The sequence below is a fragment of the Thamnophis sirtalis genome, unplaced genomic scaffold (assembly GCF_051295495.1).
Source record: "Thamnophis sirtalis isolate CommonGarterSnake01/CBP01778 unplaced genomic scaffold, rThaSir2_p1.2 scaffold_4, whole genome shotgun sequence".
Classification (NCBI taxonomy): domain Eukaryota; kingdom Metazoa; phylum Chordata; class Lepidosauria; order Squamata; family Natricidae; genus Thamnophis; species Thamnophis sirtalis.
Genome location: NW_028261384.1, coordinates 358,495 through 372,934, shown reverse-complemented (window position 1 = coordinate 372,934; position 14,440 = coordinate 358,495). Strand labels below are relative to the sequence as shown.

The 14,440-nt window shown below is 55.1% G+C and overlaps 1 protein-coding gene across 1 annotated transcript; it reads right to left on the bottom strand.

Annotated features, from left to right (window-relative positions):
* Positions 1–2,074: 2,074 nt before the first annotated feature.
* AOC1 (amine oxidase copper containing 1) lies at positions 2,075–9,829 on the bottom strand. The gene is made up of 5 exons (XM_087712274.1): positions 9,764–9,829; positions 6,323–7,869; positions 4,795–5,083; positions 2,682–2,814; positions 2,075–2,600 (listed from the first exon to the last, which is right to left on the bottom strand). Exons 2-5 carry the CDS (start codon positions 7,857–7,859, stop codon positions 2,328–2,330), a joined length of 2,232 nt encoding a protein of 743 aa, XP_087568400.1. The 5' UTR covers positions 7,860–7,869; positions 9,764–9,829; the 3' UTR covers positions 2,075–2,327.
* Between the last annotated feature and the right edge of the window lie 4,611 nt (positions 9,830–14,440).

The window sequence follows — 14,440 nt, the reverse complement described above, 5'->3', positions numbered from 1 at the left end:
GGTAGGAACCCACCACTGGCCATAACTCTGAACAGTCACTAAGTGAACTGTTTTAAATTGAGAACTGCCTGTATATATTTCTTGCAGTGGGGGAGCAAAGGGGGGAGATAAAGCATCCAGGAGGGGCAACCAATTCTGCCCCTTCCCCATTTTCTGTACTGATTTTGAGGACGCATTGTGACGGGAACGACACCACAACTGGTCTACACAGAGCTGCCCCACCTGGTACTTTGGGTGTTAACAGCCCCTCCCCCAAAAGACCCATTCAGCCAAGCCCCACATCCACAGGAAGTCCTCGATTTATGACAGTTTGTTTAGTGACCAAAGTTACAACGGCACTGGAAAAAAGGATCATTTTTCATCCTTACGACCTTTGCAGCATCCCCGTGGCCACGTCTTTGACACGACCCCTGACTCACATTTACAATATACAGAGCGTCATGGGGAGGTGATGCGACCTTCCAACCCGATTTGCTTAACAACTGTGTGAGCAAGTTAAGACTGATTCACTTCGAAGTGGCCAGAAAGGTCATAAAATGAGGCAAAACGCAACGAATGTCTGACTTAAGCCACTTAAATTTTTGGGCCCAAATACGGTAGTAGGTTGAGGACCTACCTGTGTGCCTGGGGGTGGGACGTTGTCCTAGGTACCTGGTTCAGTTGACAGACAACGCAATGGACTGACCGTCGAAGGAACAACAGCTGGTCGTTTCACTCGGGAAGAGAGGCTGTTCAGCGTGGAGACACCATTTTTTACGTGACACCCTAAAAACTGGAGGAGTTGGTGGGAAGGTGGGGGACTCCCTATCTTGGGAAACACTGGAGCGCCCCCCCCAGGAGATTCAGGAGAAGTGCGGTCATTTGTGACCGTTTTTTTACACGACCGTTGCCATGGCCTCACAGTGGCTCGTATGTCCGACTGTCACAGTGACCCAGGGTCCCGACCGTCTGACGAGCAATATCACGGGCATTCCCATTATTCATTAGTAACACGGCGGTGAAGCAAACTTGTGTTACTAACTGAATAGCGGCAGGGATTGGCTTCACAACTGTGACCAGGACAGTTATGACCTTCATAAAACGGCAAAACCACTGTCTCGGTTAGCAGCAAAAGTGAAATTGTTGTAAGGTAAAGTCTACCTGTATGGGTTGGTTTGGGTGCAGAGTGTGGCAGAGCAACTTCCCCGGCAGGGCCACTGCGAGTGTTGTGGCTGCGTGAGCCACATGGGTAGGGGAGTTGCTGTTGATTGGCGCTGTGGGTGGGGCCTTCAGTGGCACAGGGGCTGTGGGGGGGGGGTGTCTAGGGCCGTGATGGTGAACCTATGGCATGCATGCCAGAGGTGGCACGCAGAACCTTCTCTGTGGACACACGCGCCATTGCCAGCTGCTCCTCTCGTTTCGGGCATGTATGTCTTCGCAGGCGCCGGAGGGATGGAAAACAGCCTGAAAATGGCCAAAAACAGCGAAAAAATGACCTGAAAAAGCCCTGAAAATGCCGAAACAGAAGCTGTTTTCAATCTGTTTGTCAGGCCATTTTGGCCCCAAAATGGCCTGAAAACGTCAACTGTTCTAGGGGCTCAATATTCTTGGCCTTCTACATCCCGAGCTGCCCTTTGAGAGAGAGTGTTGTGTGTGGCACCATTTGTGTAGACTGTGCTTCGAAAGGTTTATCCCAATTTATTTTCACGACAGCCCTGGTGGGTAGGGCAGAGGATTCCCGTGGCCCAAAGGGGAAGCCCTGCTCCGACAGCCACCCTCTGGGGAAGCGGGACTACAGAGGTGTAATACCTGCAATCCTGAAGTTCCGAGACTCCCCCCTTGTGGCCCCTTGCCCCTTGTTGTAAATAGCAATAGTTAGACTTATATACCGCTTCATAGGGCTTTCAGCCCTCTCTAAGCGGTTTACAGAGTCAGCATATCGCCCCCACAGTCTGGGTCCTCATTTCACCCACCTCGGAAGGATGGAAGGCTGAGTCAACCTTGAGCCGGTGAGATTTGAACAGCCAAACTGCTGAACTGCAGTCAGCTGAAGTAGCCTGCAGTGCTGCATTTAACCACTGCACCACCTCGGCTCTTAAAGTCAGTAATGGGCCAGGAGGGGGAGCAAGTGAGGCAGAATCAGCACCAGCTGCTGGCAGTCGAGGGACAGCTAGTCCTGGAAAGGATCTGGAGTGGGGAGAACACCAAGGGGGGGGAGGCAGTTCCTCCTCAGTCTTTCTGCCCACAGACCCTCTGCCTGGCCAGGGGCATCACTAGATGAGGTCCTTCAGAGGGTGTGTTTCGAACCGGCGACAGTGGCGTTCCATGATCAGAAGGTCCCAGCTGAGCTAGATGGGGCTGTAGGTGCCGTTGTAGCTGAAGGGCACCTTCGTCACGCAGTGTCCCGGGCTCTCTGGAGTCCAGCGCTGAATCTGCACCCCGTGCCCAGACTCTTTGGGACGCACGATGACTGTGCGACGGGATGCCACCGAGGGGTCTTCGTCGAAGAAGTTGAAGGGGCGCAGTAGGAAGCCCACTACATTGCCGGGTGTGGCCGTGTTGGGGATGTCCTCCGAGTGGGGGATGTGGAGGAAGCCCACCGTCACCCAGGCCACCAGGTCCTGTCGGAAAGAAATCTCCAGTTAGAAACGCACATAGACACATACACAACACACACAAACATACAACCTTCTCTCTCTGACCTGCTTGTCGATGCTCTCGTCGTTCCGAAGGAAGTTTTCAAAGCTCACGCTGGGGTGCCATGGGTCGTTCTGGATGTACAAGCTGCTGCTGACGGCTTCGTTCTCGTGCTGTTGAGTCACCGCTAAGTGGTACCTGCCAAGAGGATGTCCTGCCTCAAGTTCCAGGTGTGGCTGGGGTGACCCTGCCCCACCTGTCCAGATGAAACACCTGTGTCTGAAGATCCCGATGCCCTCCCTCCAGTGGTGGATTGCAGGCAGTACACTCCTGTACGGGCGTACTGGTGCCTGCCAGGAGCACCGGGCACCATTCCAGTATGGTGCTCCAGAGGGCCCATCCACCTGCCCGAGCTCCTTACCTGAGCTCTTTGGCACTTCCGCGCACACGCACGGAACATACGGCACCTGCACGATGCTCTGCCGAGCAGCTGGAGCATCGCAGAGGCATCACAGAGGTAAGGACGCATGCGTGCATGTCCCATGCGCACATGCATGCATGCATGCTGCGTGCATGCATGTGGGAGATGCTGAGCCGCATTGCACCGTACCGGTTGCACGGGGATCCAGAACCCACCACTGCCTCCCTCCGTCTCTGCAGCACGATGCATCTCCATTGTGTTGACATTTCCATACTGTAGAACCATCCAGCAACCAGGAGCCCTCCGTGGTCCTGTCCCGCGTCTCTGCTACAGGGCCCCCCTCCCATTTCCCAGTGTTCCCCACACCATGCTGCTGTTGAGTCTCCCCACAAGAACTGGTGGACGCCGCCTTGCTTGTTTCCCTAAATCCAGCTCTGCTTTTTCGGCCCATGCTGCTCTCCAACCCAGCCTTGTATCCGAAGTGCCTGTGGTTGACACCTTCCCATTTTCTTTGCTTAACCCCCTTGAAGAGAATGCTAGAGACCCCTTATTCTTGTACTCTAAAGCTGCCCTTATGGAAAGGAGATCCCCTGCTCTGATCTCGCTCTGTCTGGGGATATGAAGCCCTCTGTTGTGGCCTGTTGGCCGCCAGCCCCTCCAGCAGCCGAATCGGAGGAGGAGGAGGAGGAGGAGGAGGAGGAGGAGGAGGAGGAGGAGGAGGAGGAGGCAGCATGGGAATCAGGGTCAGCATCAAGGCAACCTGAGAGCTCCAAGAGGGAAGAGGGAATGGAGTTGGCAGAGGTGAGCCTGGGCTGTCTGTCAGCCCCCAGGTGTGGAGGTGGCTGATGAGGAAGAGGACGAACAGCTGGGTCCAGTGCCTGACGCGTGGAAGCGCAGAAGGCAGAGAGAAGAGCAGTGGAAATCTATGGGCTGGTCCTTGGGATGGAAGAGCCACTGTTGCTAGTGAAGCCCCACCATAGCTCTGGCGATAAAAGGCAGGGGGCGGAGATGAATACGTGTGGCAGAGAACTATTCATCTTCTGGCCAGCCGGCGTGGAGAGAGAAACATTTTGCTGGGGCTGCCGGCGCTCTGAATAAAGGAATCTGAGTTAACTTCTGAGGGTTTGTCGTGTTTGGGGAGCTGGGTCAGAACCAGAGGTGGGCTCCTACCAGTTCGCACCTATTCGGTAGAACCGGTTCATCAAATCTACCGAACCGGTTAGAAGAGGTTCCACCAGTGGACCCGGAAAGCAGGCCACGCCTACAGAAGAGGTTCCAAAATTTTTTTGAAACCCACCACTGGTCCTTGGATAGGATTACTCTACACTATCAAGCTCATATTTATAAAACTCAGGGCCTTTGTGAAAGGTAAGGATGACGACTGCGTTTGTGGTGCAATCAGAACATTGCATGTGTTGAAGTTGTTTTAACGCAAACCAAAGATGCCTTTTCAAAAACAAGTTTACATCCTATTCTTATGCATGCCAGTGCTGTGTGTGAGGGAATTTAAGGTGGTTCTGACAAGTGTCGTCAGCATCTTCATATCCGGTCACATGGGGGGCAAGCCACTCTCATCCGGTCACATGGACAACAAGCCACTCCCACAAAGGAGGCCACACCCACAGAGTAGGTTCAAACAATTTTTGAAACCCACTACTGGTCAGAACACCCTCCTTTGGGAAGACTTGGGGGTGGCAATCTGGAAAGGCCGTGGCCCCTGCACAATCGGGGTTGCGTCCTACCCCATCCTGGCTCACCTGCTCCAGGGGACGCCATTCTCTTCCTTCCAGTTACGCGGCAAGACGAGGCCGGCGTGGGAGTTGATCTGGATGCGGTAGCTGCGCGGGTGGTCCCAGCGGTTCTTCTGGCTGGGGTTGGAGACCAGGAAGTAGCGAGGCAGGGGCTTGCCGATGGGGAACGTGGCCTGGCGCTCGCGGAGGCGTGGCTCCCGCTTCAAGCGTGGCTGCACCAGTCGGTGGCTCGGTTGCCAGGGGAGAGATATGTTCTCGAAGGCCACATCCACCGTTTCGAAGCTGTTGTCAGTGCCTGCGAAGAAAGCCAAGACCGGCGTGTATTTCGCCACTCTTCTGAAGCCTCTAAAAAATGCGCCCTCTACTATGAGGCAGGAGAACTGCGTGCCTCAACTCCCTCGGGATTTTTTAGGCTTTTAACCCTCGCTTAACTCTGCTCGAGCGCCTAAAAAGTCAGACTAGATGAGGCATGCAGTTCTCCTGCCTCACAGTAGAGGGCGCTTTTTAGAGGCTTTTTTAAACAGGCAGCCATTCACGGTGTGGCAGCAGCTAGCTAGCCTGACCTCAGCACTCGCCTTTTTCCGTTTATATTTTTTTCTCCTTTTCATGATTGACAGTGGTGAGTCTGGGCCTCCCCCGACTGCCTCCCGTCACTGACCAGAAGGCAAGGCGAGAAACAATGAATGATGGGAACTCACTGAGGAGAGAAACCCCCTGGAATTAATGAGACGTTTCTTAACAGCGAGGACAATTAATCAGTGGAACTGCTTGCCACCAGAAGTGGTAGGTGCTCCATCATTGGACAACCACCTATCTGAAATGGCATGGGGTGTCCTGCTTGAGCAGGGGGCTAGGCTAGAAGACCTCCAAGGTCCCTTCTGGCTCGATTCTGATTGGTTGCTTGATTGATTGATCTCCCAAGAAGCAGGAGGAACTCCCCTGGCCGCCTGGGGTTGGAAGATGGAACCGGGAGGATGTGAAGGAAACCACCTGGGTTCCAGTGGTGGACATTGTAGTCACAGGCAGGACAAAGAGCCTGCCACTCAAAGAACAAGCATTGGAGAACATTAAAACTGCACCCTTAGATCTGGCCCACGATGCTACCCTGGAAACAGTGAAGAACCGGCCCCCAGCACCTCAGGTCAGCAGGACACTGATCTAAAACTTGGTGGCTGCCATCTGGGCCCGAACACGGTCAGCCTTAGATCTGTGGGGTGTCCTGGAGTCAGTCAGAGGCAGCCACCATCCCATGGAGACAACGGATCCCACCCCGGCCAACACAGGTACCCCACCGACATGAGCTGGACACAACCACCCCAGGCCCCCAAGGTGAACCCCAGCCCTGATGTGGCCCTCAATTAAATTGAGTTTGACACCCCTGGATCATGGGGTCATTAAAAGATGATGATGGTTTTGTTTCCATGGACATGGCTGACTGGACAAAAAACTTCTGTCCAGAAGAATTTGGCCGTTATAGTGAAGATTTGAACCCGGGGTCCCCACCACTCCATCTGCCGTGGGAGAGAGAACCTACCTGCAACATCTAGGTCAATCTTGTAGTGTACCAGGTGGGTGTGGATGTTGCCCAACAAGTGAGTATGGAGACGGGTGCCATAGGGGATCCCCTCGGGCGTGTAGAAAGAGGTGTGGACATAGCCCGTGGCGTGGACCTTGGTCTCCAGCACGCCGTTAGGAAAGAGCAGGAAGTCCCAAATGTAGTCGTAGTTGTAGACGGTGGAAGTGGTCCGGATCACCAGGGCATGACCCTCCAAGCCTGCGTAGAAGGTAGAACCTCCTTGGAAGTTGCTGTCGAAGTGACGGCGCAGGGGCACACCCGTCGGCAGCTCGAAGATGCAGATGGCATTGGGGTAGCGGACCGGTGCATCGGCGTCGTAGTGGTGGTAGACGTCCATGAAGGTGGCCGTCTCTGGACAATCGATGCCCGGAGCCAGTTCGTGAGTGACGCTTCCCATGCCCCATCCGACATCGATGTACTTGGTTTGCATGGTGGCCGGGGAGTTCCCGCCATAGAAAGCAACGGCCTCCTGCACGCTCACCTCGTAGGCGATGCGCTCCCCATTGAATCGTACGTCAAAAAGCTGCAGGCCTGTGGAGGTGCGTAACCGGAAGGCCAGGCTCCACCCGCTGTACTCCACGAGGTTGCCATGCACGGAGTAGCGGTGTCCTTGTGGTTCACACACTTTGGCACCATGCACGTTGGTAGGGGGCCCGGTGTTGAACTCCCCGCGGGGCACAAAGCTGGAGAAGAGGGTTTGGTCTGGATGGGAAACCAGCTGAACGATGGGCACTTTGCCCTGCGCGTACTGCTGGGCCAGTTCCTGTGGTGTGCCAAAGTACTGCCCGTTGTACCACACCGTCTCGATGGACCAGCGGGCGGGGTCCAACTCCCCATGGTTGATCAGAACCTCCAGCCCGACGGGGTGAAGGAAGAAGCCCTCGATGGCACGCTGCAGAATAATCCATGTCCGCCGTTCCCCGGAGGCCAGGCCACGCGGGGCAATGTCGGTGAAGGTCAGGCATCGGTCCTGGCAGTCCCGGAGGCCAAAGCCAGAGACGTCCTTCAGGAACTGGTTCAGGGGGGCCAGGAGTTCGGTCAGCTTGTTGAAGACCAGCTTGTACTCCAGTTGGGTCATGGGTCTGGTGATGAAAGCCACCGGCTGGCCAGACGGGCGATAGAACCTCGGCACGGGCAGCGGCCCCACGATGTACTCCGTGATGTTGGGCTTGGCGCCGGTGCCAAAGAAGACCACTGCTCGGGCACGCCGGCGTGGGGGCTCCGTGCCAGTATTGAGGTAGCACAAGGCCTGGCTTTTCTTCGGAGGGAGCATTTCGATCAGGAAGAGGCTGTTCTTGGCGAGGGACCCCCCCTTGCTCGGTTGGAGTCCCAGTTCAGGGCGACTCATCAGGAACGTCCGGACGGCCCGAAGCTCCGCAGGGCTCAAGTCGGAGAAAATGGAGGCCGCCTTTTGGCTCAGAGGGGGCAGCGTACCCTGGATGGCCTGGACGAAAAGGCAGAGCATGCCCATCCTGTAGGCCACCGGCATCCTCATTGCGACGGGCCTGTTGGAGGAAGGAGAGGCGGGTGGGACGGGATTGCAGGCGGCAGAGAGACGGGGGCAACGCTAAGTGTTTATTCCCTCCCAGCTGCAAACTGTCTGCTGTTCGGCTCTGATGCGCCTCAGCTGTACCGGAGGCAGCAACTTTTGGGATAATGGAGCCAAGGGGGCGGGGAGGGGGAAATGGGGGAAGGAGGGAGGAGAGGGGAGGAAGGAGGAAGGGAGACATGCAGAAAGGCAGGCAGGCAAGAAGGAGAGAGGGAAGGAAGGAGAGAAGAAGGAAAAGGGAGGGAGGAAGGGAGGAAGCAGAGGGAAGGTGGGAGAGAGGGAAGGATGGAAGGAGGCAGGAAGGAAAGAAGGAAGAAGAGAGAAGCAAGAAGGAAGGAAAGGAGGGAGGGAGGGAAGAAAGGAAAGGAAGGAGGGAAGGAAAGAAGGAAGAAAGACAAATGGAGGAAGGGAGACAGGCAGGAAGGGGAGGGAAGGAAAGAGAGGGAAGGAGGGAGAAAGGAGGGGAAGGAGGGAAGGAAGGAAGGAAGGAAGGAAGGGGAGGGAAGGAAGGAAGGAAGGAAGGAAGGAGGGAGGGAGGGAAGAAAGGAAAGGAAGGAGGGAAGGAAAGAAGGAAGAAAGACAAATGGAGGAAGGGAGACAGGCAGGAAGGGGAGGGAAGGAAAGAGAGGGAAGGAGGGAGAAAGGAGGGGAAGGAGGGAAGGAAGGAAGGAAGGAAGGGGAGGGAAGGAAGGAAGGAAGGAAGGAAGGAAGGAAGGAAGGAAGGAAGGAAGGAAGGAAGGAAGGAAGGAGGGAGGGAGGGTGTTTGGAAGCCATCTGTCCCATGGCTTAAAATATGTTTTCACTGCCCAGTAGGCAGCCGGGCATCCTGACACGACTTTGTGCCAATTGAATTGAATTGAATTTATTGCATTTATATGCCGCCCTTTTCCCCGAAGGGGACTCAGGGTGGCTCACAATCCAAGTCAGGGAAGGGGGTACAGATAAGGGATAAAAAAGACGAACATAACAGTACACAATTTAAAAGCACACAACAACCATGCCATTCGAGGGGGGGGGGGCAAAAGCTCATCAGCCCCAGGCCTGTCGGAACAGCCAGGTTTTAAGGGCTTTGCGGAAGGCCTGGAGGGTGGTGAGGGTTCGAATCTCCACGGGGAGTTCGTTCCAGAGGGTCAGAGCAGCCACAGAGAAGGCCCTCCTCCGGGTAGTCGCCAGTCGGCATTGGCCAGCAGATGGAATTCGGAGGAGGCCTAATCTATGCGATCGTATCGGGGAGGTGATTGGCAGCAGCAAAGATCTCCGCTCTTACCCATGTCGGGGAGGGGGGGATTGCAAAACATGGGTGGGGACTGGGGGGCTGCAGGGAGTTGGTTGTGTCCCCTGGGACAGTTCACCCCAGCCCCAACTTGTCTTTGGGGTCCCTATTGCTGGAGAGGGGGGGGGCATCTTTCCGATCCTCCATCCAGTTCAATTGCGGGCAAGGGTCCCTCCCCACCCCCCACCCCACCCAGCAGACCCATGGAGCCACCAAGCGCTTTGTGGGTGAGCGTCCCACCATGCCAATCATTCAAGCATCTGAGACCCCCTCCCCTTTATACAATAGGTGTAGGGGTGGGCAGTGGGCTGGCAGCTCTGGGGAGAGGAGCCCCCTCCCCACAAAGTTCCCAACCAGCGTCTCTCAGGGAACCTCACCTGCACCCCCTCCCCAGGCACCTTCGCTACTTCTTCCCTCCTTCCTTCTTTTCCTTTCCTTTCCCTCCTTCCCTCCCTCCTCCTGCTCTTCCTTTCTTTCCTCCTCCTCCTTCCAACTCTTTCTTCTTCCTTTCCTCCTCCTCCTTTCTCCCTTCTTTTCTTCCCTCCCTCCCCCACGGCTGCCCCCGAGCGCCCCTCACTTGTGGGCCGGCTGGGCTGCGGCTTTGGAGGTGAGGCGGCGCCTGCTTCAGCAGCCCTTCCCGTGGGGCTGCGCCTACTTATCTAGCCCAGCGGGTGGAAGGGGGCCGGTCCTGGCAGAGCAGAGCCGTTGGCTGCCCCGGGGCACGGGGCTGGGAGGTGGGTGGGCAGTGCCTGATGGGTGCCAGGCTCAACCGAAGTCCACAAACAGCCCCAGGGACTCTGGGCTCAGGTGGGCAAAGTCCCTTCCGAGGGAGGGGGGGGGGATTTCTCAACGCGGCGCTAGGTGCAGCCCTACACCCAGCGGGAGGGGGGAGGGAGGGGCAGCATGCTCCCCCCTCCCTCCCTCCCTCCCTCCCCCGTTGCAGTGCGGCGAGCAGAAGTCTGCAAGGGCCCGGGGCTCCAGGAGGGGTGGCTGCCCCCCCCCAGGAGGTGTCTCTCTCCCCCCCCCCAAATGAAGTGGGGCTGGTTTGCTGCGCAGTCAGGCATTCGGATCAGGAGCCCCACTGAGAAGAAGCCAGGTTTCCGGAGAGACCGCTGGCTCCCCGCCAGCTTCCCCAAGAGGCTCGGCTGCCTTTGGCCGGTTCAATGGGGCAGCGACAGGAGGGGGAGGGGAGAGAGAGCCTTCCTGGACTCTCCGTCCCCTGCAAGACCGTCACACTCGGAGTCCCTGCCGGCGGGGGGGGGCGGAGAAGGACGAGGAGGAAGGGAGGGGGGCTATCTATCTATCTATCCATCCATCCATCCATCCATCCATCCATCCATCCATCATCCATTATCTACCATCTATCTATCTACTGTATTATCTATCTATCCATCCATCCTCCCTCTCTATCATCTTATCTATCTGTCATTCTCTCTCTCTTTCTCTCGCCAAACTTGGTTGTGGATGATGGAGCCGGTGTCCTCCCCTCCCCCAGGCTCAGTGCCTTCAGTTTCTTCCCTCCCTCCCTCCCTCCGGGCTCTGGGGCTGCTCTGCCCTCTGGCCCCATTTGCAGGCCAGCTGAGATCAAATGTCAGATGGAGGGGGGGGGGTCTTGGCAGCACATCTGCCGGCTGGTGACCTGGATATTTCATTTGTTTCTGCCTCCCGTTTGAAAAGCCAGTCCAGGCAGCCTGCAGCGGTCAATAGGGAAAGTCCTCGACTTACGACAACAATTGGGCCCCACCTTTCTGTCGCTTAGCACAACATTTGTTATGGGAATTTCCCTCCATGTCACAATCTTTTCTCGGTACCATTGTTAATGGAATGCCCACAGTTGTTAATTCAGTCCGCCAGTCATTAAACAAATGTAGTTTCCCACTTTGACTGTGCTCACCGGAAGGAAAGGAAGGGAGGGAGGGAGGGAGGGAGGGAGGAGGAAGGAAAAAAGAGAATGGGAGGGAAGGAAGGAAGGAAGGAAGGAAGGAAGGAAGGCAGGGAGAAAAGAGAATGGGAAGGAAGGAAGGAAGGAAGGAAGGAAGGAAGGAAAAGGCAGGGAGAAAAGAGAATGGGAAGGAAGGAAGGAAGGAAGGAAGGAAGGAAGGAAGGAAGGAAGGAAGGAAGGAAGGAAAAAAGAGGGAGGAAAAAGAGAGAATGGAGGGAAGGAAGGAAGGAAGTATAGAATGAAATAAATATAGATGGAAGGAAGGAAGGAAAAGGGAGGGAGCGAGGGAGGGAGGAAAAAAGAGAGAATGGGAGTGAAGAAAGGAAGGATAGAATGAAGGAAGGCTAGATAGATGGAAGGATAGATGGATGGGAAGGATGGATGGATGGAAAGGATGGAAGGAAGGAAGGAAGGCTAGATGGATGGACAGATGGATGGATGGACAGACAGACAAATGGATAGATAGATGATGGAGAGAGAGAGAGAGAGAGAATTCGATTCAAAAACCATTTTAAAACCATGTTTAAACCAGTCGTGAAACCATTTCGTGGCCCCTAACTAAACGGCTGCTTTTTAATCGGTGGATTTGGCATTGACATTTCGTGCCAGATCTGGAACCTCTACGGTAGGATGGTTTTTTCCCCCTTTTATTAAAGTTAGCCACTGAATCGTGCGGAAGGAATGTGCCCTGGCACGGGAGGAAAATGCACCAAACCTGGGGAAATCGGGGTGGGTGAAGCCATGGGGAAATTATATTTTTCCCCCCCGTATACGGAATAAGATTGAATTCTGTGTTGATTGTTTAATGGAGCGAAGGGACAGAATGCAGATTAAGCTCAGGTATAACAAGGAAACAGCTGAATAAGGAACAGGGTGATATGAACATGGCCAGGCACTGGACATTGTGTTAGCCTCAAAGGGGGGAATTTGTGGGCCCACCCTCACCCTCACTGCTGCAGCTACAGGCAGGGGGTTGGTCTAAAAGACCTCCAAGGTCCCTTCCAACTCTCTTACTCTGTAAGGGTCTCCTGCTTGAGCAGGGGGGTGGACTAGATGACCTCCGAAGTCCCTTACAGGTCTATTCTCAGGGCTTCCCCCTAGGGATGCCAGCCGCCTCTCTCTTTCCTCCCTGGCAAACGCCAGAAGGCCGGTGTCCCGGTTGCCCCAGGAAGAGTTATAGATTAACCAAGAAAAACAGAATGTACAGTTAAGAAGGAGAGATAAAAACCCCGGGAGAAAATCAGATCGGGAACAGGAAGGCCGATCGGGAAGAGAGATCCGCATCGGTGGTGGGTGACGTGGGACCGATCCGTCGCTTTTCGCACGTGGCTCCTGGCCTGGAAAGTCCCCGACGGGAGGGAACGTTGCCAGCTCTTCTTCAGCGATCGATAAAAACGGATCGATGGATCCCAGGGAGCTTCCTTCCGACCATCGAGGGATCCTGAAGAGCGGGAAAAGAGAGATTCCTAGACACTTTGGGGTCCGCGGGGGGGGGGGGATCCAGCAGGGAGAAGTTCAGAGGGGGCTGAAACCGCCTTCCAATATTTTAGGGGCTGCCCCAAAGCAGAATGTAGAGAAATAAAAGCATCTGATTGAATCAATAAATTCGATGCAATAAAATAAAATTTCATTTCAATGTAAATTACATTTTTTTTACAAATTAATAGAATTTATTTCCCAAAGCACCGACAAGAAAGCACAGGTGGGAATTCATCCAGGGGAGGAGCAACCTGGAATGAAGGAGAGACTTCCTCACAGGGAGGACAATTGACCCGTGGAACTGCTTGCCACTGGACATTGTGGGTGCTCCATCACTGGAGAAAAGACCGGACAGCCACTTGTCTAAAATGGCTTGAGCAGGGGGTTGGACTAGATGACTTCCAAGGTAACTTCTCTTATTCTCTCGTTCTGTAAAGGTCTCATGCTCAAGCAGGGGGTTGGACTAGATGACCCCTAAGGCCCCTTTCAACTGTGCTGTTCTGTGATTCTGGAAGAGTCAAGTGCTGGAGCAGGGGGCTGGACTAGAAGACCTCCGGGGTCCCTTCCATCTCTCTCGTTCCGTAAGAACCAGGCCAGCCTTTGGCCTCCGTTGGACTTTTCACAATCTGCAACGCCTGAGTTGCTTCACCCTGGAGGATATCTCAAATTTCGGTCCAGAGGTCTCCCGGGGGGGGGGGCAGAATTCTTATCAGCTGTCCCCCGTCAGTTTTGTTCCGCACCTTTGCGACGGCCTCGTACGCAACCGCCTGGCCTTATTTGGTTTCCTTGCTGGAACTGAAATGGGAATTTGGTAAGCCATTCGCCACGGGGAGCCAAGTCAGCAGTCCGGCTTAGTTCCCCTTTGGCTGACTGCTCACTTCGGCACACGTCGCCTCTGATCCGGTTTTCCTGCCGGGCGTCTCCAGAGCAGCCAGCGGAGAGGCCGCCTGTTGTGCCGCAAAGGTTATGTGACTCCCAGATTCTCAGGCTTCGCTCCGTACACCAAAGGCCGGCTTTCGGCTGTAGTATCCCACTCTCGTGTGTCTGTGTGTCTGTGTGTTGTATTGTCATGGTGTTACCAATAGAAGACAATATTTGTAGCTCCAGATTAAAAAGATGGATCCTTGGGACTCTATGAGCTGTGGGGGGGGGGGGGGGGTTTCCTTGCAGACGTTTCATGACCCAACTAGGGAATGTCATCAGTGCTAGAAGGGAGCGGGGGGGGGGCTGTGGGGTTCTTGATGCTCTCTGAGCTTGGCTGTTTTCTTCTGCAGGAGACCCTGACAGAATCACAGAGTTGGAAGGGACCTGGGGGGGGGGGGTCATCTGGTCCAACCCTCTGCTCTAGTAGGAGGCCCTAATACCAGTTCAGACAAGTGGCTGCCCAGGATCCTCTTCAAGGCCTCCAGTGACGGAGGAGCACCCACACCTTCCAGTGGCCAGCAGTTCCACTGGTTCATTGCCCTCACTATGAGGAAGTTTCTCCTTCATTCCAGGTGGCTTCTCCCTTTGGCTAGTTTCCATCCGTTGTTTCTTGTCTGCCTTCTTTGGAGAATAGTTTCCCCCCTTCTTTGGGGCAGCCCCCCAAATATTGGAGCACTGCTATCATATCCCCCCTGGTCCTTCTTTTCATTCAGCGAGAGAATGAGTTGCTCCGATTCCGGCAGCTGTTCTTAGAAACAAACCAGGATGGGACCCGACTAATACTTGGAGACCCCCGCCTCACCCTACCCCACATAACCCCCCAAGCCCCACCCCTAGGATGCAAGCTGGCCGGGAGGGGGGGTCCTAATGGCGTTGGTAACGGTTCGCTTTGCGTGCGCTTCGCCTGCG